The 20362-nt window shown below is 44.0% G+C and overlaps 1 protein-coding gene across 2 annotated transcripts in view; it reads left to right on the top strand.

Moving 5' to 3' along the window:
* WDPCP (WD repeat containing planar cell polarity effector) overlaps positions 1-20362 on the top strand; it is a 163384-nt gene extending 143022 nt beyond the window's left edge. The window contains exons 16-19 of one of the 2 annotated variants that reach the window (XM_065682223.1): positions 3684-3819; positions 11661-11761; positions 13271-13299; positions 19296-20362. In XM_065682223.1, coding sequence (XP_065538295.1) covers positions 3684-3819; positions 11661-11761; positions 13271-13299; positions 19296-19346 — 317 coding nt within the window. In that variant the 3' untranslated portion in view covers positions 19347-20362. The remainder of the gene's footprint in view (positions 1-3683; positions 3820-11660; positions 11762-13270; positions 13300-19295) is intronic. The other variant, XM_065682222.1, reaches the window with a different exon arrangement.

Here is a 20362-nt window from a genome sequence, read left to right as displayed (position 1 = left end):
CTTCAGCGTTTTACAGGCTTCTTGTGTCCCTGTTGCCTAAGGAGGTCGTACATTACGATTGCTCTGTAAACATCAGATTGTACAGAATTGGTTCTGCATACCATGCCAGGCACACAAAGAAGAAGTCAAATGGCTTATCTCTCGCTTATCAACTAGTTTATTTTTCATGCCCCCCAAAAAGGACGCATTTTTACAAGAGCAGCTGCTACTTTCTAAATAATCTAATGGCTTCTGTTAAGTAGAGCTGTCAATTTTGCAAACAATATTAAAAGGTTTTCATTTTACCATGTCATTGCACGTTTTAAAATGCATTTTTATCCCTGAAAGTCCAGTGGAGGATACTGGAGAATGGAAACAGCTTCTGACTTGCAGACACAGATCCAAAAGAGAATAGATACGGTTAAACAATGACACATATGTAAGCAGGGAAAGGATGAGATCTCATCAGCTGTGTATGGCATTCAGAGAGCATCCTGCTCATGAAAGCATAGGAGAACTTTTACTATACTTGTAAAGAAACATTTTGGAGATTTCAGACAGTTGCTAGATGTAATAATAGCAGCTTATCAGCAAATTTTGGAAATGAAGAATGCGCATTGTGTGGTTGTGTGTGTACAACATTATGCTGATACTGATCATGACAAATGGGATTTTGTAGATAAAGATTTTTAGCACACTATAATTCATATTATTGCATCTAATAAATTAATGATGAAACGTTAGCCACGATATCAACTCTCAAGTTTTTAAAATTCAAATTCAGATTCAAATTCCTAGATCCTCACATGATAGGCAAATCTTAGGCTAGAATTAAAAACAGCAAGCGTTTATTGTGCAACAAGCCAGAAGATTCCAGAATACCTGAATACAAAATATAAGGTGCAACTTGTAATTACTCCAATGTTAGCACAAAGTAAAGTCTTTATTAAACATCAAGCCCCAGCCAGAGCCCTTATTCAGATGTGAGGACCACCACCCTCTAGCAGCTCTACGATGCTGTTGCCAAACTCCTTTCCTTTTTAATTAAATGTGGGATATGTTGCCTCTGGTTTGGGAAGGGCTGTGTTGTTTAAACAGTATTCCTTGCACATTTATTTTTCTGCTGTAGCATTTCTCACAGGGAGCACAGTCCAATGTCCCACAACAAAAAAATGTTTATTTCTTTACTCTAGAGCTTGTATCTGGTGGGTTTGTGGCTTTGAACCACTGCTGGCATCTGATTCTAACATTCTACTGCAACACTGCAGTTGTATACCCAGACTAGAATAGGTTCAATCCTCATAACTTCTCTAAATTTAAGGTCAATTTAAGGTCAGTCTCAGATATTTAATTTAGATATGAAAGTGCAAAGAAATTTATTTGCACTCCTGTGGCTAAGAATCCCCCTCATCCCCCAATTTTGACTGCAAATGTGCTTGTGTATGATAGACTGCTCTGTTTTACATGAGGTCCCTATGGATCCAGTAGCATTGTTTAATAGGGTATAGCTGTGCTGCATCCACAGAGCAAAGTATCAAAGTCAGTGGCAATGATTATAATTGCTCATAGTATTCGTATATGAGAAGTGTGCCATGTGAGGACTGGATACCTCCAAGTTGTAGCCCACTCCATGTTACAAAACTGCTAGGTCCCACCAAAAGCATGTGTATGAGTTAGTTACACTGAAGTGATTGATATGAGAAGTCTGTGGTTTATTCAGATCTGGTTCTCAGCATGTATAAGAAAATATAAATTCATGGTATGGTGGAGAGAGATAAGACAAAATTGCCCAGTCCTATTTTGTTTCTTTTTTTCAATACACGCTCCTCTCCCAGCATCTCTCCGGGTTTTACGTTCTGGAATGCCACTGATCCTTGGAGCTAGGTCAGCCTCAGCGATGTCTAAGGAGAAGCCATAGGCATACACTGATGAAAGTTTGTAACTTTAATGGGTAAGTTCTGTAGGCCCTGGACATTACTGAGTAGGTGGAAAAAGAGAGGAAAATAAGATAAATTACATCAGCTTGACTCACACTATACATCTTAGCTTTGACATTTAGAAAACTCAAAGGTTTAACAAACATTGCCCTCCTTAAAAGGTGAAGTGAACAGGGAGGCCCTTCAGGACCAAAGATTCAGTTCATAGGAAGAAGCCTGGCAGCGAGAACTGTGCTCCCAAGCAGAGGTTGTCAAAGTTTGTCCCATGAGAACTGTGGTGGATTTTGCCCACGCTACACATCAGTAGGAATTTTGTCTAAGCCCTTTCCTAGAGTTCTTCATGATTTTCACAAGCAATTCCTTCTTTTTAAGTTCTCCATATTGCTACCATCATTCTCTTGGCTGCTCACTCTGCATCAGGCTCCAAGAACAGATCTCCAGAGAAACCTAGTTTACTTGCCTTGGAGTTGAATTTCCTAGATGTAGAGCATTGCTCCTACTCCTTTTTCTCACCTCCTTTCCTTTTCTCCGGAATTTTTATTCAAGGTAGAGGAGAAATTGCACCAAGACCAGTTTAGCTCCTTTACTTATTGTAATGTGGTCTGCATGCTTGGAGGTGTTTTGCGCCTGACCAACTTGGTTGTTTTTAGCAATTTCCCACATTGCTCCATGTGTGGGAAACAGCAGCACAGGCAGAGAATATCAGCTACCTGAGAAAGCCAAATCAGCTGCCACACTTCACCCTTTCTCACACCGCAGATGCTAATAATATGTTGGTACATGAAGAGTAGAAATAGTCTGCAGCAATCTGACAGTGTTAGCTTTTCAGGACTCAGAGGTTCAAAAACACTTAGAAGTAGATTTGCCCTCCTAAGCTGGTGAACATTCTGGGTCTCCGGCCAAAATGTAAACTAGCAGTATGGCAACACTCACAAGAGTGTTATATTCTTTGCGCTGCCCATGGTGTTGCCATGGGTATCATGGAGATTAGCTTATACAGGATCTCGGAGGGCAGAGAACAAGGGGAGAAAAACAGGATTAAAAAAGGAAAAAGAAAATAAATGCAAAAGGGTCTTAAGACTTTGAGAAAAATCTTTTAAAGTGTTTATCTGTAACAGGATTTTTTTCCTTAATCCAAATTCTGCCGGCCTGTGGTTTGATTATTTTTTTTTATTTATTTATACTAAGTCTCACACCTGGAATATGCAATTCCTCATCTGTATTTTTAAGTGGTTTGGGTATTTTTGAACAGTTCCCTTTCCCAAAGGGCTCAGGCTAGAACCTGGGAATTGGAGACCCTTCCTGCACCTACTTGAAGACTTAGGGTCTTGATTATGAACCAGAATATTTTGAAACAGAGCTAAAAGAAGTCTTGATTTTTAAAGGAAGGAGTTACACATACCCTTGTGGGGAGCAATCCTGTTGATAAGACTTGGATCTGTATGGCAATGGTGAAATACTCCCATGCAGGAGACCTTGGCAGCCAGCTAGATCTGTATTTGACAGTTTAGAGAAGGCATTTCTTCCTTGCTAACTAAAGCCAACACACACTCACTTTCTCCCTTCCAAAGACTCTTAGATGTGTTATTGTCTCTGGTCATTAGCTACTTGTCCTCCTTTTCAAGGGGAAGACTCAAAGGTGAAAACTGCATAAGCATATGGTTTTCCATTCAATTTCATCCTTTACAAGAGAGGACACCCTTGTCCTTATTGACATCTAAGTTGTCAACTTTTAAATTAACTAAGGCTGATATCATATCTTAACAGAATTCCTGGGGCAGTCAGATGAAGAAGACCCATCTCGGGAAGCTTTCATTGGCCGATCTTCAGAGCACAGAGGAGAGCACAATCCACCTGCTCCCTGTCTGGCCATTAGACCACCAGCACAGAGCTGCTCCCACAGGTGAGCAGTGCAGGAAAGTGCACACAGGCAGCTCATGTGTTTATCAAAGATGTTTTGTAAAGCCAAGGAAAATCCTGTATTTCCAAACAGAAAATGGGAGGGAGGGAGGAACAATTAACTAAAATACTTTTGAAATGTAAGTTTGATATTCTGAACTTTCCTGACAACCTCTGTTGTCATCTGCATCATGACTATAAACACAATAAAACATTAAGACAGTAAGCAGGAACTAAGAAGAACATGGAGGCCAGAAGGACATGGCATGGACACAAAGCAATCTCCATTTTCAAGTTAAACCATTTGGGCAAACCTTGATGAATGTGCAGAAGACAGAAATAAAGCAATGGAAATGCAGCAAATGAACTACTACAGTAAGCAGAACTTTCAAAAACCGAACACGATCTTTACAGATTTCTGTAAGCTCATCACTAGCCTGCAATCAAATCCCTGGGATGATCTTTCCAGAGTGTCCCTCCTCCAAAATTGATTAGAACCTGGAATTTACCTATTTTGAGAGAAACAACAGGTTTGATGACTGTTGGGGTTCTTTTAAGTGCTTTTATTGCTAGTGAGCCAGAACACCACCTTCCAACAGCTGGGAAATTAGAACAAAACAGCTCTTCTGCAAAGATTAAGAAAGCATTTGTTTCTCTTATTTTTCTTTATTCATTCTTGATAGATAAGGAACAGTTATTTACTCCTAGTGAGTATATAGGTACACTTATTTTTATTTTCTATACCCACTGTATGAAGAAACGTTTTTAGGAAATCTAGTGTAAGTACAATATTGAACTCCCACACTGACAAATCATCCTAACCATTTGTATATAAGTATGAACACTCTGTGAATGGCCAAGAAACATATTTCTTCTGAAAATCTATGTATTACCTAGCTTTCTGTCTTTTCTCACATGAAGAGATTGAGCTTTTGCAGTATTAGATATAATATCCAATATACCAACTGCACACCACTAGTGAAATAATTATTTTATACATAGCCTACACCTTTTAGGGTACAGAACACCATCTAAAGCTTTTGGAGATACCTGATGGATTTGGAGATGGTACCTGCTTTTAAAACTATAGCACACGATTATCCTTTAACGTTTGGGATAGAGATAGCACCATATTGATATGAGTAAATAATAAAGACAGTAAGATCATGCTGGAGTCTCTACTTGACCACAAACAACTTTCCAAGTGCTCCAATAAAAGGAGAAACTTTAGCAGTGCACTAGAGCAGAGGCTAATCCCAGCATGCCGTGATCCCAAGGTATAAACACGGTATCCTCCCTTCAGCTCACCTTTTCCCTTTCAGAGCTTGCAGTGACTCACACATCTCTGGCAGTCCCACGTCTGCCTTCATCAGGTACCTTGGGAGAGAGATTGCCCAGTTCAACTTTGCTCCTACTCCCAGGCCGCCTGGTTTGACCACGTTCACCTGGTCACCGAAAAGTTGCTGCGCCTCACAAGCGGCTCCTTGCAATAGCCAGAGCTGCTTGAACTGCTGGGATTTCCTCAGGCTTTAGTTTGCCTCTTGCCAGGTTGGTGAGTGTAAAGCAAGCTACTCGCCCATGCGACCATCTCCTCCTCCTGTTGACACCCGGTGCTTACAGCTGAACTCCCTAAGGAGAGGACTGAGGTTTTGGTTGCCTCTTGCAGAGCTGTGAGGGAAAACTTCTCATGGTTTCCCTGGCTGTCCACAGTCACTTGGTGCCTGCCAACATGATCTGAGTTTTAAAGGCACTCCCTGTGACAGCACCAACTGGCTGGGAAGGTCGCCTGCTGAGGCATGGGTGACTCCAACAGCCTCTTCATGTGCTTAAAGAAAAGCCACAGATCGTTACAAGCACATGACTGTGGCTTGTGTTTTGCCTCCAGTTTCACAGTTTGTTTTCTGTAATTACATCTGATGCCAAGTCTGCAGCAGACTTCTTCATGTGAAGAAAGGAAGGTTCTGAATGTTAGGTTTCTACATAAATAGGGATGTTCTCAGTTGGGCAGTTATTGCAGTGTATCATCTCTATGAGCAAGATACTTCAGCATTACCAGAGATTCAGCTCCTAATCTGAGACATCAGCACAGGACATGGTTTATAATTGGTAGATTGTTACACAGCACTTGAGGAAATTGATCCAACTTGTGAACCCCAAATTAAACAATATTTGCTTTCTTCTGCCTCAGTGAATTTACTCAAAAAATGGCAATAATAGTGCCTTACTAAAACACAGTGAGGTTTATGAAATCACAGCTGTATAGTGCTTGTAGCTGAGCATCTTAGCAGTGTGCAGCAACTTTATTATCCTAACGGATTTCCCACATCACAAATTCATTTCTGACATTTCCACTGTCCACTTCTTCCCAGCCTCCAACTACTACCTGCAGTTTCAAGATCAATAATCAGGACACATTCTCACTCCTGTGAAGGCCCTTCGTTATTCGTTAGCTTGGTCATTTTTTGTTTCATTATTGACTTTCTCCATTTCGCATGCTGTTTAACGCTGGTCTTCGGTGTTTATGTATTCAGCTCACCAGTGATATAAACATACATCCTGAATAATTTTCTATTTACTTCTGAAGTCTTTCCCCTCAAGAGAAACAAAAGAAAATTCCATTTTTGTAATAGATTTACTACTGTTCATCTCTGTTCCCCAACGGCATGCACAATGCAACCTCCTGTCTTGGCCAAATCAGCCATGCTTTCTATGTATTACTTCAGGCAACTTGTTGATTTGCCTCCTCAGCATCATTTAAATCCTTGAGATGCTGTCTCTGAGGACTTGATCTGTAATCTGGCATGCAAGCTTAGTCTTTAGCTTTTGTTTGCTTCATCCCCTGCATGAAGGCATACCATGACTTCCTACAGCAAATGTCCTTGCTGGTGATGTGACAAGAGTCAGCTCAGATCTGGGATCCTGAGCATTGCTCCAAGTTTAATGCAAGGGAATGTACTGCTGTTCTCTTTCTGACCTTCTGGATGTTCACCAGGGCTGATGGTTCATTTCTGTTATCTGGCACAAGTCTCTTCTGAGTCGCAGATCCATCTTGAAGCTGGATGTAACTGAACAGTTGAATCTGCTTTGAGAAGAGCACTGGGCCAGATTACCCCCAGAGCTCCCTTTCAACCTAGAATAAATCTGTACTTTGCCAGTAGAGCATCGGTGTTCAGTGTCATTAATCTTGCTATAAAAAGCCCACAACCTCATCCATACAAGTTAATTGTAAATCTCACAAAGCCGGTAGCACCACTCATGCACTTGGCCTGCACAAATTCAAGTACTCCCAGGCTCTGCTGTCTTCTGGGTAGCAGTGGTTCCTGTAATCAATATAAAACACCACAACAGGACTGTAGAGATGTTTCAGCAAGTGCACTTCACAGCTGTTCTTTCTTCTTTTCCAGCATCTTTTGTTGTCTGCCTTGGCTTTGCATCTTTGTACCACCAAACCCGTGAAATCAATTGACCTACATGACTGCACTTCTAACACTAGCAGCCCTGCCAGACCCACTGTCACAAATCTGTATCTCACCCAAGTTTTCGGAAGCTCATCCATGGCACATACCTAGACTTCTTTCTTTCCTTCCTGTATTTCAGCTTTGACAGAACCTTTATTTTGGGACAGGTGAGGTGTAATCTCATGAATTACATGTAAGCAGAAGCCCTGGGCAAGGGCCCTGTGGAGACTAGCAGAAGATGTTACTGTTTAAGTTAATAAATCTTGTTGCTGATGCCCTTCAGGGACCCTGGCATCTGCATATGTGTAATAGAAGGCTAGTTTGGATTGATTAACAAATCATTTCAATTAACTCTTCCCGTCATCATCTCCTTTGACTAACAAGAAAAGCTCATAGCCTGGGACAGAGACAGAAAAGGGACAGAAAAGGCTGGAACCAAAATAATCATTCATAAAATAGTCTTAAGGTTTTATTTCTTTGAGATCTTATTCTAGACAAAGTCTGACTTCTCTTCTTGCCTTGGCAGTCAGAAAGGAGAGAACATGGTTTGAGACTAAAATGTGTTTTACAGAGAAAATTGTCTTAACTCCATGGCATTTCGTGAAGGTAGCAATAGTGTGGCTCTCAGCAGAGAACTGTAGTCAACTTCCCAAACTGTGCATACACACACAGAGTAAGTTACGGGCTATAAAGATTGCAGAACAAAACTCCAGATCGAGGCATTTTATCTGCTGCATGAGTTCTTCCACTCTGACATGGACAGGACAGTTAAATATCACCAATGCACAACGCACAGTCCAGTGAATAATTTTACAAGACAAAGCTCTCATCTCTGGCTTACATTTGCCATTGACCACTGCTATTCTTTCCTTCCACATGCCAGATATGTTTTAGTCTAGCAGTTCTTCTCAGTATTCTTGTTACCTACTTATGGAAATGTTTTGATCAGTATAACCTTTTTGCTACTTGTAAATGAGGAAGATATTTTCAGAAGGTATGGATGTTGTTGTTCAGAGGACCAAGGTAGCATACCAATCCTCTCAGCAATGCGTTAAAGGAACTCGTTGACTCCCTGTGGGACAGCTTATTTCTGGATGAGTCAGCCAGTGACTGTGCCAGAATTTGGCACATAAGAGTCAGCACAGAGCTATATGGGTGCACTCACTCCTCAGCCATTGGCACTGGTAACTGCGGTCAATGCGTCATTCTGTCTCCATACTATAATGCATTGAGGGTTTAAATATCTTCCATTTGTTGGTAGTGTCAGGAAGTATGTGAAGCTGGGTTGGAGGCTTTTTTTTTTAGCATTTTCCCTCCACCTTGTCCCCATCCCCCAAGCCAGAACTACTCCTATTTTAATTGGAATATCTCTGCTTTCAATACAAGTGATTAGGATAGAAGGCAAAAGTATATATCATCACTGTGGTTTTTATCATAAAACTTTCCTGTTGCTTATGTACTTAAAATACATGTTTTTCTACTTTTATAAAAGTCTTTTATTTAAGCTCAGAAGCATGTTTGTATATTTTGATTCAGTAGCATAACTGATCAAACCTCAGGAAGCGTTAAGAGAAAACTGCATGACAGTTTCACATCTGTATATGTTGGTTATTAAATCAGTGTAAAGGGGGAGAGAATTAGACTTATCCCACTGCATCCCCTTTTGTATGTTATGTAAAGAACCCATTAAGCAGATTTCTTACTTACTCCACTGTTACATGCAATTAAACAAAATAAGCAGTCATCACCATTATGACACCTCTTGTGTTCTTCCACCATTAGTTATTATTTTCAGAAGTCTTCTTTAACCACAAAGCAAACCTGGTCTTAAAATAGCAGGAGTATAGGCTGAGAAATACAGTCTGCCATAGGTCCAGGCATAATCCTACAAGCTGTTCTATCTGTCCTAGCAATTTTCAGTTCCAAAGTAACTCTATTAAGAGGGGATGCGGTATAGGAAATTCATCACAGAAGTGGAATCCAGCAGCTCAACAGTCCTAATCCTGCCTGGTTGCTGCACCCTCCTTTCTCATACTTTGCCATTGCCCAGCCCTGGTGAAGGCAACAGGAGCTTCACGTGCATCCAGAACGCGACAGCAGGCAAATAAATATGTGTGGCTCTGTGCGAAGTTGCACTCTCAATTTCTAGGTCTGTAAAACTGAGATAATATGTTACTAACTTCAAAGGGATGTTGGGCAAATTAATTAGTGTGTGTACAGCACCTTGAAAATACAAAATTAACCCTTATTAGCCCGTAAGTACTTGAGACACATCAAGGTGTGCTCTATGGCCTCTTGATTCCAGACAAAGGTCCTCTTGATTAAATTAGATTGCGAACGTATTAACACAATAGCACACTTGAAGAAAGAGAAGTTTGGAAAAGCAGTTTGGCTTCATCACATGAGCAGCTTGTACACTTAATGGAAATTTTTCCAGCATTCACAAAACAAAGCAAAATCAATAAAATGTCTGCCAACTGTTCCACTGAAAACATTTTATAATCTATAGCACCGAGAATCCCGGGCCAAGATAAACCAGCATTGCTGACAGAAAATACTGACAATTATTTTACATTGATTCAACTTGGCCCAGCCCAGACTGACCTTGTTTATTCATCTCAGTCTCTTAATTCATATTAACTTGGCATCGAAATGGGACATGTGGCATGTGAGCTGAAGACCCATTTTTGTGTCTTAGACTGAGATAAATGTGGCTCATTGAGTACTTCCAGTGCCTTGAGCTCTTAGGTAGATTTATATGCATTAGACAGAACTGGTTAAGTTCCTTTTATCCCCGCTGGGCTTTTCATGTCTGTTGACTGTAAAACTAGAAGCTCAGTAGAGGTAACATCTTCTTCTAAGCCTTTGGATATACATGAAATCCTCCCAGTACTGGTCAATTTTAAAGACACATCCAAAGAGGATGGAGGGGTTTAAGCTCTTTTAAAACATAAAAATAGATGGGTTATGGCAATTTGGCAGCCAAAAAAGCAATTTGCAGGTCTCGGCAGAATCTGAGGCTGTGTGTAAGAAAGCTGATCAAGACACTACAGAGGAGATAATGGGGTCGAAGAGCAGAAGGATCCCTCTGATTTTGCAACCAGCATAATCTGGTCTCCAATGAAGTTTCTTAGTTTCTTTTGCTGAACCAATAAAGCTTAGTGTGATGAGAGAGTTGCATTACTGCAGCTTAAAAATGTTTTCAGGAAAGCTGATGAGAAGAGTTGCTTTTAGTTGCTTTACAGATGCCCAGCTGCTTGAATAGCTATCGCCTGACTGGTCGTGTGAAGACAAAGGCACAGGGAAAATCTGAGATTTTTCTTTAATTATTTATGTTCTCATCAGTAATAAAGGGCTTTTTATGCCTGGAATGTATTATTTGTATTATCAAAGCTGACTGAGATTTTACACTTGGGCATTTAACAAATTACATCCTGCACAAAAGCATTCACATTTTCATTCTCACAACTACATTGCTGTCATATCTGAAAGCCACCCTTGAGGAAAACACTACTTGAGTTAAACATGACTATGTCCATGGAAGAGGAAAAGCCACCCAAATGAGGAGAATTCCCCCCTGAGGGATTCCCAGCTGGCCTGGTAGGAGAAGTTTAGTTTATTTTCTCTGTTTGACTCATTCTTGCTGAAGGCAACCCTCCCTTGGACTTTGCCAGGCACTTGGCAGTTTGCAGATGGCAGGACGAGCAGCGAGTCGGCAAGCCAAAATAGCACAAGACGGCCTCCAGATTTCCAGTTCCACTGCCTTGGGAATGGATTGTCTTTCCACACGCCTACATAAGCAGAGGTTAATGATGAGTGAAGAAACCAAGACTAGCAAATCCAAAAAAAAAAAAAAGGAACAAACTCCCCCATCTGCATTTTCTGTAACACATACCTGGTGTTTTCCTCCCTGCAGCTCCTTTGCAACTTAGATTTCAATGATGGAAGTGGTGTGGGGACAAGGCTCAACTGAAAAATCACAGAAAATCAGTGCTGCCTTTTGGGTCTGACATCCTCATCTCCCAACATCCGCCGGACTGCCTGCTGCAGTGCCAGGCGTGCAGTACGTGTATTGCACATCCCCAGCCTGTCCTGTTTAACAAAACATTAATTGCTCAAAAAAGCACCAGCTTTACTGTGTGTCTTTGAATGACAGGATGGTGCTAGAGCGACTGCACGGCCAAATGAGTGATCCTGGTGACACTCAGTCAACAAATGTACTGGCATCTGATAAAAGAGCTACAGTTTGTAGCCAGGGAATTACACAGGCTGCTGTACTTGAAAAGATAGAAAGCAAACAAAACAGCTTTGCTCTGCTATGCAGTGTCTCCCCAACTCTTCAGCCCTTGCTCCCTCCCCTTCTATCACTTCTGTTTTGTTTTCAAAGACCCACCAGCCACAGACAGGCAGAGGACACTGAGTGTAAGCCTGGAGCGGACAGCCGCGACAGCTCCCTGGTGAGGAAACCGTTTTCCAGCAGCCAGGAAGGTAAGCGAACAAGTCTCTTTCAAATATGGACAAAGGGATGAAGCTAAAAATAATGGTGATTGATATCTTGAGAAAGAATTTGGATCTGGGAATTCAAATAAGGCAGTGGTATTGCAGAGGGAGTTTGGTTTGTATATACCTAGCAGGAAGAGGCATAAGGAGTCAGCTACCAGCTCCCACAACATAGAATATATCAACTGATTATTGGAATCTCCTTATCTTGCAGTGCAGTTCAAGTTTTGACAAAGACAGGGAAAATGTTTATTAGTTTTGGTCATTGTTGGTCTGTCATTCAGTGTGCAGTGGTCAGCAGCAGAGTCTCACCAGTTACATGGCTTGTGAAGCAGTGTTTTACGCTACTTCTGCAAATGGTTCCAGAGTAAACAGATGTGGCTGTCTTGCTTTGGCAGAGTTTGGTATCTCTGCTGTAGCAGAGTCAAAGTAGTGCAACAATATAATAGAGGAGTAGTTCAGCACAAGAAAGTCATGGCTAAAGAGCCATCCTGTAAAGTCAGCCAGGCAGGGATACGTCAAGTGTATTTCCGTAAGGGGTGAAACGAGGATTTTTATCTTCTACCTTGTCCAGGTGTCCCATCACTGTACTGACAGGTATGCAGGAACTGAGCCAGATTCCAGGCACACTGACACGGAAAGTCAAGGCATAACTGTGGTTCCTATAGCCACAACTGAAATAGTTTCAAACAAACCAGCTACGGGTGCACTTCCACATTATGGTGAAGCAGAACTAGCAACTTGCCACCATCAAAATGGGAAGGTTCTACTTCCCCCTTCCCACCATCTCTCACCCACATTCATGGGATCACACAGGGGACCGCTACCATATTAATCAAACCAAAAAAAGATTGTTTTCTCTCCTCTCGGCTTTTGCCCATCACCAACTGCTTTGCCTGGGGACCGGAGAACACCACAGAGAGCACCTAGTGAGGGGCAGAAGCACATTGCCTGCAGCAGGACTTCTTTTTGATGTTGGCAGCTGGTAATTCGGCTCAAGCTGTAACATGAAGCCTCATCCTCAAGCACCTCCAGCAGCAACCTGACAGCACACGGGCTGCAAAGCCCTCCCGGACGCAAGACAAACACTCAGGCAGGCAGCTCCACCACCCCACAGCTACCCTGCTGCAGGTGTGCTGCAGCCGCAGCTCTGTCCCACTGTGTGCATCCCACACCTGCTACAGCTCCCCACAGAGCTGGGACAGTGCGGGAACCCCAATCCATCACTGGCCTCATGTCTCCACGCTGCCCTATCCACAAAAATCACTTTTGCTTTAACTTGGTGTAGTGTTTGAGGGAATACTCGCATCCCACATGTATGAACTTGTATAAACAACATATTAAAGATTGTAATTCATCCATTGAATAACAGGATATAAAATAGCTGCGTCCTATCATAAAAGTGAAAGAGTTACCTAACACCATACCCTTGTCTGTTGGGGTTTTTCAGCGAGTTAACTGGAATGTAAATAACATGGTGATCTTTCTTTCTTGCAGGAAATTTGAGAGCAGTTCCTTCAGAGCAGGTAACCCATTTCTGATTTATTTTTTATTTCTGCTTATTATTATTTACTCTATATTGCAGCTTCCTGAAACTCCCCGAGCCTGTCCCTGCAAGCTGTGTGCCTCCAGGGCTCTCACTGAAATTGGTAGAAATGCTCCTATACCACACTGCTTGAGCAGGGCTTCATCTGCGGCTTTGAGCTGAGCACAGTGCATAAAACTTGAAATTTAGTATTATTTGATGCTTGTTGGATGGGACCTAAGAAAGAACTTATTGTCCTCCGTCCATGTTCGTCTTACACGAGCTAGCCGGCACTTGTATTGTCGCTTTCAAGCGTGAGACCACAGTAAAAAGGGGTGAAATACTACCCTATGGTTTCATGATCGCTTTAAGCTGATTTTAAGGTGCTGCCAAAAAAGGTAGACCGTCCCTTCCCCCACTGCCAGCCTCCGGTCCTATGTCCTCCTTCCTCTTCCACGCTGTCTCGGTTGTTCTGTTCTCACCAGAACAGGAGAAGACCTCACTGTGCGCTTCAAGACCCTACGTTTTCCTCCAAATCCACCAGCTATCCCCCATCTCTGTGGGGTCATTACCTCCCAGCCTCGTTTTGTTCCCCAGGTGTTTGAGTCTCAGTGGGGGTGCGTATAGAGTACATACACAGGGTGAGCCTGTCTCCACAGCTGATGAGTCAGCAGCACCAACGCACTCCTTCAGTTCCACTTTAAAGAGAAAACATTAGAATAGAATAGAATAGAATAGAATAGAATAGAATAGAATAGAATAGGAGTCCAAGCTGTCTCACAGCAGCATGGATGAAGGCACAAGAGTGCCTGTATTGTAGCTTCCTCCCAATTACAGTTCTTGTTGAAACTTTTATTTTTGAGGCTGAAGCATTCAGTGTTTGGCCTCGGTACAAATAGATCATTAAAAAAAAAAAAAGTAGAAAAGGAAACGCTTCAATCTCCCAGCAGAGCAGGATGGCACTTACTTACTTCTTTCATTACAAAACCAGCCCGTGCCAAGTAAAATCGTGCTCTAAGAGCTGTTCTACCAGTCCCGAAGCACTAGAGAACAACACGCGCTGGCCCCACCTCTGCAGCCTCCCGTGGGCCCCTGCGCATTATATCTGGGTGGAGGATGGGGAAAGGCTGGGGAGCAGGTGACAGAGTTCGCTGTGCCGTGGTCCAGCTGGCAGGAAAGCCCCATACTCAAAAGAATGTCTTCGACGGTCTTCTGGTCTCTTTGGTGGCCTCAGGATGCGGACTAAAGTAAAATATAGCAGCAGTGATGGTCTGGAGACATTGGTAGGATTCCTAGGTTTGCAGCTGGCTCATCCAGAAGTTATCTACTCCTTCGCTGAGCTGCGTGTATGATGCTCCTTGCCCTCACGTGAGCATCTGAATTAATAAACTGTGAAGTTCATTTGAAAGCTCTGGACTATCACAATAAAATCTGTAAGTACACACATATAGGCTCTATAATGAGAGTGATACAAAGAAGAAAGCTTTGCTGTGTCATCATTAAGGAGTGGTTAAAGCATCCTTTGGTTCCAAAAAGCTACTGCAGCTGAGCAGTCACCAGTGCTAAAAGATGGTGGGTAAAAGTGTGACCTCTGCAGCAGCAGTGTAGGTGCCCTGATCTCTCCATACACTGCAGAGATGTTTGTGCACCTGCATCCTTGTTGAGCTGCTCAGTTTCTTGCAGGACAGAGGGAAGGGAGGCAGCAGCTCTGATGGAATGCAAAGGGAAATGACTCGCTGTGTAAGGGGGAGCCTGTTGCACACACCAGTTTGTTTCAGAGTAGAAATGCCATCCATGTAACACTATCTTTGCACTTCTGGGAATACATTTTCAAGGCCGTTCTGTCCTGACTTAATGGTGTGTGTCAATTCAGAAGTCTCGTAGCAGTTGGGTACCTATGCAGGAAACAGCACCCAACAAACCAAAGCAGCTCCTTCTAGCTGGACCCACCTCTGCCTTCAGTTCAACCCATCCCAAATCCAGCCCAAAACTGCCATCAGCAGCAGCTCTGCACCTGGACACCACCAGCAGCCTGCTGCATCAATGCTAGCATTGATGGACAGCCCAACCCCAAGGTCCCACTTTCACCTTCCTGCTCCCCATGGCTGGTGTCCCTCCACCACCACTTCCCACGTGTTGCTTCAGAGGGAACCCTCACAATACCGGGCTCGGAGCCACGCCAAGGGGAGCACACCCAAAACCCAGCCCTTCTTGCATAGTCAATTCTGCAGGAAGATGTCTGCAGCTGCCCACAATAGGATTTACTTTGTCCCCTTCGCCAGTTCATTGACAAAAGGCTGGAGCCAGAAGTGACCTATTCCCAGTGCAAATGGCCATGGAGGCCCCAGTGGGGAGGTGTCCAACACAGACCCTATCTTCTGTAGGTGTATCGTAATGTGCGTCTTCCTTGCTTGCTGCTGCTCTCAGCTATGAGGAAGCTTCTCCTCCCTGAAACTGTAAAGATCAGGCAACAAAATGTTCCCAATCACCTGCCAGAGCAGCAAGGCTGGCACACAGCCAAACAACGCTCAAGCAGTTAAACAAGATTTGGTTTCTAAGGGAAAGCATTAGCCCTGCAGCATGCAAGAGATGTCTCAAAGGCAAGACCGTGCTACCATGAGGGCCACCTGCGTGACCCCAGCAGTGCCGGTGGCTTTGTGCTAGCACAGGGAACATGGGCAAGGGCTGCTGCAGGTAGGACAAACACAGACTATGTGGCTTTGCCAAACTGGTTTAGATTCACCACTGGCCAGAGGAGCCCATCACTGAAGATGAAGGTGGGATAGCATAAGTAGTTACCAGAGCAGCAAGGATAAACTGCAGTTATCCTGACCATGTGCATGGCTTGGTTGGGTACAGCTCTTCAAGCAGGAGAGGTGCATTGAAGTGAGCATTCCATCCACAATATTTGGTAGGGGCAGGATCTGATGTTCTTGTTCAGTTCTGTCTTCCAAGAAAGGCTAGAGATAGGATAGAGGTAGTCTTGAGGGCCATGCTGCTAGAAACCCAGCCTGCTCCTGCTGCTTTGAGCAGGGTGGTCTCCAGAGGCCTGCATTATTCTGGGATTTGATAATCTTGAGCAAACTAGGTTGGTCACCTGGTCACCAACCTCGGTATAAGACCCTTTGGAAAATGTGAATGGCAACTGCTCTGTTGTTTCTGGACTGGAAACTGATCTGATTTATGGCAATTTGAGATGCTGAAGCCAATAGTGCCTTACAGCTACCAAACGGTTGTTTTATTATGTTAACACTCAGCTAAATACCTATCATCCAGAAAGCTTTTATGTGATGCTAGCCAAGGGAAACAAGGCACTTCCAGCGAAACGAAGCAGTACCTGTGGATCCTAACAGGCGTGTGCTTCCATGTAGCCATTTCTGCAGCCTGGAATCAGGCAGTCTCTGCCTGAAAAAACAGATGTTTGAAATAATTCCCCATGGCATTGCTCCTTCATGGCATTGCTCTCTTTCCCACTTTCATCTTCTCCCACCTTCATCATGCCCTTGAGAATAATTCCCAGGAGAAAATGCGTAGCCTTCTGGGAGCAATACAGCAGCACGGGGAAGAGGTTTTTCTGTACTTCCCACTCCAGGAGGCTAAAGGGATCCTCCATTCTGCCTCAGACCTGGGGAGTCTGAGCAAGCCACTGCCTCTATCCTGCTATACCTGCAGGTCCAACATGCCTTTGTGGCTTTTCAGTTACAGGGTGTGCCTTCCCATACTGTGCCTCCCTTTACCTGCTGGAGCGGGACCACATCATTACCATGCAAAGCCCCACGATCTGAGCTCTCCAGGGCACAAGTAGATGCTCTCCTGTCAGGATATTCATGCTTTCCTTCTCTGGATGACTAGGTGCTCATTACCATAGGCAGCAGCACTGCAGTCCTGGCTTCCCTTGCTCCTGGACAGCCCTCTTCCTGTGCTGTGAAAATCAACCCTTGTCCGATTACTACAGCACCTTTTATTGTGGGGATGCTACATCAGAAAAGATGCAGATGACAGAAGAGGGTTCTAGTCATTATCGCTCCTCAGCCTTTGATTAACATTAAACACCTCTACAAGCTTGATGCCACATCATAGGCTTCCCACACGACACCACTGTGTCTTTAGTGTGACCAGAGAGGTTTGCGAATAGTTCTTTTTAAAAGTGTTTTTTTTTTGAGAAGCAGCTAGGTAGGTCTGCAGAACCGGGCTCCTGTTAACCTCTCTCCTGACAGAAGCACGAATCACGAATCACAAAACCCAGGTCAGATGCCTTCCTGATGCACTCAGGACCCTGAGCCTTGAACAACTCCCCAGACAACCTTGAACTCTAAATGGTCAGACATAATGTGGATTTTTTTTTCTCCAGCCTGCATTCACCTGCCCAGCAGAAGCCCCTCTGCATCAGGCAGGGCTCTAGGGTAAAAAGAGCCACCCCTTACCTTCAGCTGCTGATGCTCTGCAAGGATTTACTGCTGTGGCTCCCCTGCAGAGAAAAATCTCTCCTGTTTTTTGGTGACTCCAACAAGTGCCATTCAGAGAGCAAGGAGAGCCCACGGAAAGCTTGCAGCCACCCAGAAACCGAGGCACATGCACACAGCTGATGAGGGCTGCTACAGAGTAGGGCACCTCATAACCTCCTTGAAGACACTTGCCTAAGGAGCAGTCTTGGCAGTGAAGCTGTGCTTCTCCTTTTGACACTGGAATAACATGTTGGGGTCTGGGACACAAACACTGGTTTGAATGGGACATCAGGGGTGCTTTGTCTTCATCTTTAAACTGCCTCTGAGAATTAACAGGGGGTCGTATATAATGGTAGAGCCACCTCCTGCCATCTCCCTGCAAGGGAAGTGCCAAGCTATGGGCTGGAGACAAACCTCAGTGTCCACACAGTGCCTGTTTTGAGCTGTCACACTTTTACTGCTCCCTCCACGCTGAGGTAGGGAGGTTGTACACAGGAATGCTGTTTCGAAGGGTGATGTCTATCTCTGTGGTGAAATGCACATGCCATGAGATGGAGCTGCTGCTCTGGTAAAGGTTCCTCATGAAGCTGCAAGAGTTAAGGGATTTTTTTTTCCCTCTTTCCTGAAGGTAAGGAGCAGGAGTCACTCACATGAGTCCCGTTTGCCGTCGTCAGTGCTGCCACAGCCTGGCACAGCCCTGACAGCCACCTCCTGGGGCCGAGCCCCCCCCGCCTTCCCACGCCAGCCAGCGTGTCTTGCCCTCCAAGACAGGACAAACACACGTTTCCCTTTGTTTTCAGCTCCACACCTAGTTTTTTTCTTTGCATGGTGAAGGGCTGGCTACTCATCTGTAATTCAAAAGAAAGCAATGACTCACTAGACTACAGCACTTTCCAAGGCAAAGTGTTTCATGCATTTCGCAGGCACGCTAGCCTGCGTTATGAAATAACCTCTATTTGTGGCACATATTCTCCCCATTGTCATGTCCTTTGCAAAACCAGAGGGCTGGGATTTCTACCCTGCACAGGCACAGAGCTCAGAAAGGGAATTTGTGCTGAAATCACATATTTGCATTGTATGAGGAATGCAAAACGCCATATCCCTGTGTAACTTTGAAAACCTGGTTCGCTACCCACTGGTGTTAACCCAGCCTTCTGGTGTTTGCAGTGTGTTTTACTTAAAAGGTAACAAAAATCTAAAGTTTCACTTTTGGCAATAAGCTTCCAAGTCCTGGGGAAGGGGGCTCAGGGGCAGGTGGAGCTCCCATCGCCTTGCATCCCAACCCCATATGCACCCCATGGGACATCATGAGCAGTCACTGGAGCTGCAGCCCCCGGTTTCCCCAAGAGCAGCAGGGGAGTGGGATTGCAAAAGGGCAAAAAACAGACTCCAGCACTTTAGGGCTGCATCCTCCATTCCTGAGCCGAACGGGGGACAGTATCTGCAATTATCTCTTCTCCCTGGGTTGGGATGGTGTTTCAATACCCATGCTTCCATCCCTCAGCGCCTGTCCCTGCAGCATGCCTGATCCTGCCTGTCTTGTGTCCCACAGGAGACTGGAGACAGCGGATCTCTCAAAGTCGTGCACTTCGGGCTGGTGTGACTGAGCTGCCAAAGCGAGGAGGGGGAAACTTCTTCACCAAGGTGGTAAAGTTCACAGGAAGTCCTTCAGTGAGCTTCCAGCCAGCCCTGGAGCCAACCAGTAGCAGAAGATGAAAAACCAGGCTTAGAAAATAGTCTGCCCTTAGACCTCTGAACTGTTTCTGAGTTAGCACAGACGTGCCCATGCACAAACTGCTCCATGTGTGCTTATGGAAGGCAGTTTGGTGACATTTTCATCGTGTCATTCAACGACATCAAAAAAGCAAGTAATTGCAGCTCCCCATTTACCATACAAATGCAACACTGAAGAATCTGGGGGGTGGTTCTTGGATGAATCCGTAAACTTCTCAGGAGAAAGTCTGTAATTCTCTATGCATTATATATTTTAACAATCTTCCCTTGGAAGCAGATTTGAATTTCCACTTAAGGCTCTGAAAACCGTCCTGTTGAGATACCAGCAGATAGCATCTTCACTCAGGATACCTCTGTGAAAGAGCAGCCTTTCACAGTCGGCAGCATTTTTCAAAGAATGCTCTCAATTTTCATATCTAGATATATCATCTTAGTTGAATAACCATTATTTTGCCTTGAAAAAAAGATGTGGAGCCTCTTAAACATCATTCCATTGGAGTCCAGATTTTAATCTGCCTCCTCTAACCATGAAGAGAAAACGCACTGAGAAGGTAACGTAACCTGTTTCAGCCCTCTAGTTTTTTCTGTCAGTGAAGAGAAGGGCGAGCATCGCTGCAGGTCTTTCTTCCCACCATTTGATCAAGTGCAGCGTGCACTGATGTAGATTTTTGAGTTCTGCCGTAGGCATGCCTGTGGGTTATGCTGGAGCTTTTGGATGGTTGCAACCCAAAGCCGGCGAGCTTCTTGAAATTGGTTTTGTATGATGAACAAATCTGTACGATGACTGGACTGAAAATAAAAGCACAATGTAAAAAAGTCAACTGCACAAGCCATTGGGAGTATTTTATTAACAATTGTTCTGCATTCACCCAAATAAAGTATGTG

This window comes from Lathamus discolor, chromosome 5 (genome assembly GCF_037157495.1).
Source record: "Lathamus discolor isolate bLatDis1 chromosome 5, bLatDis1.hap1, whole genome shotgun sequence".
NCBI classification, from domain to species: domain Eukaryota; kingdom Metazoa; phylum Chordata; class Aves; order Psittaciformes; family Psittacidae; genus Lathamus; species Lathamus discolor.
Note: the sequence above shows the minus strand (reverse complement) of the source record. Positions and strands in the feature narration are given on the sequence as shown.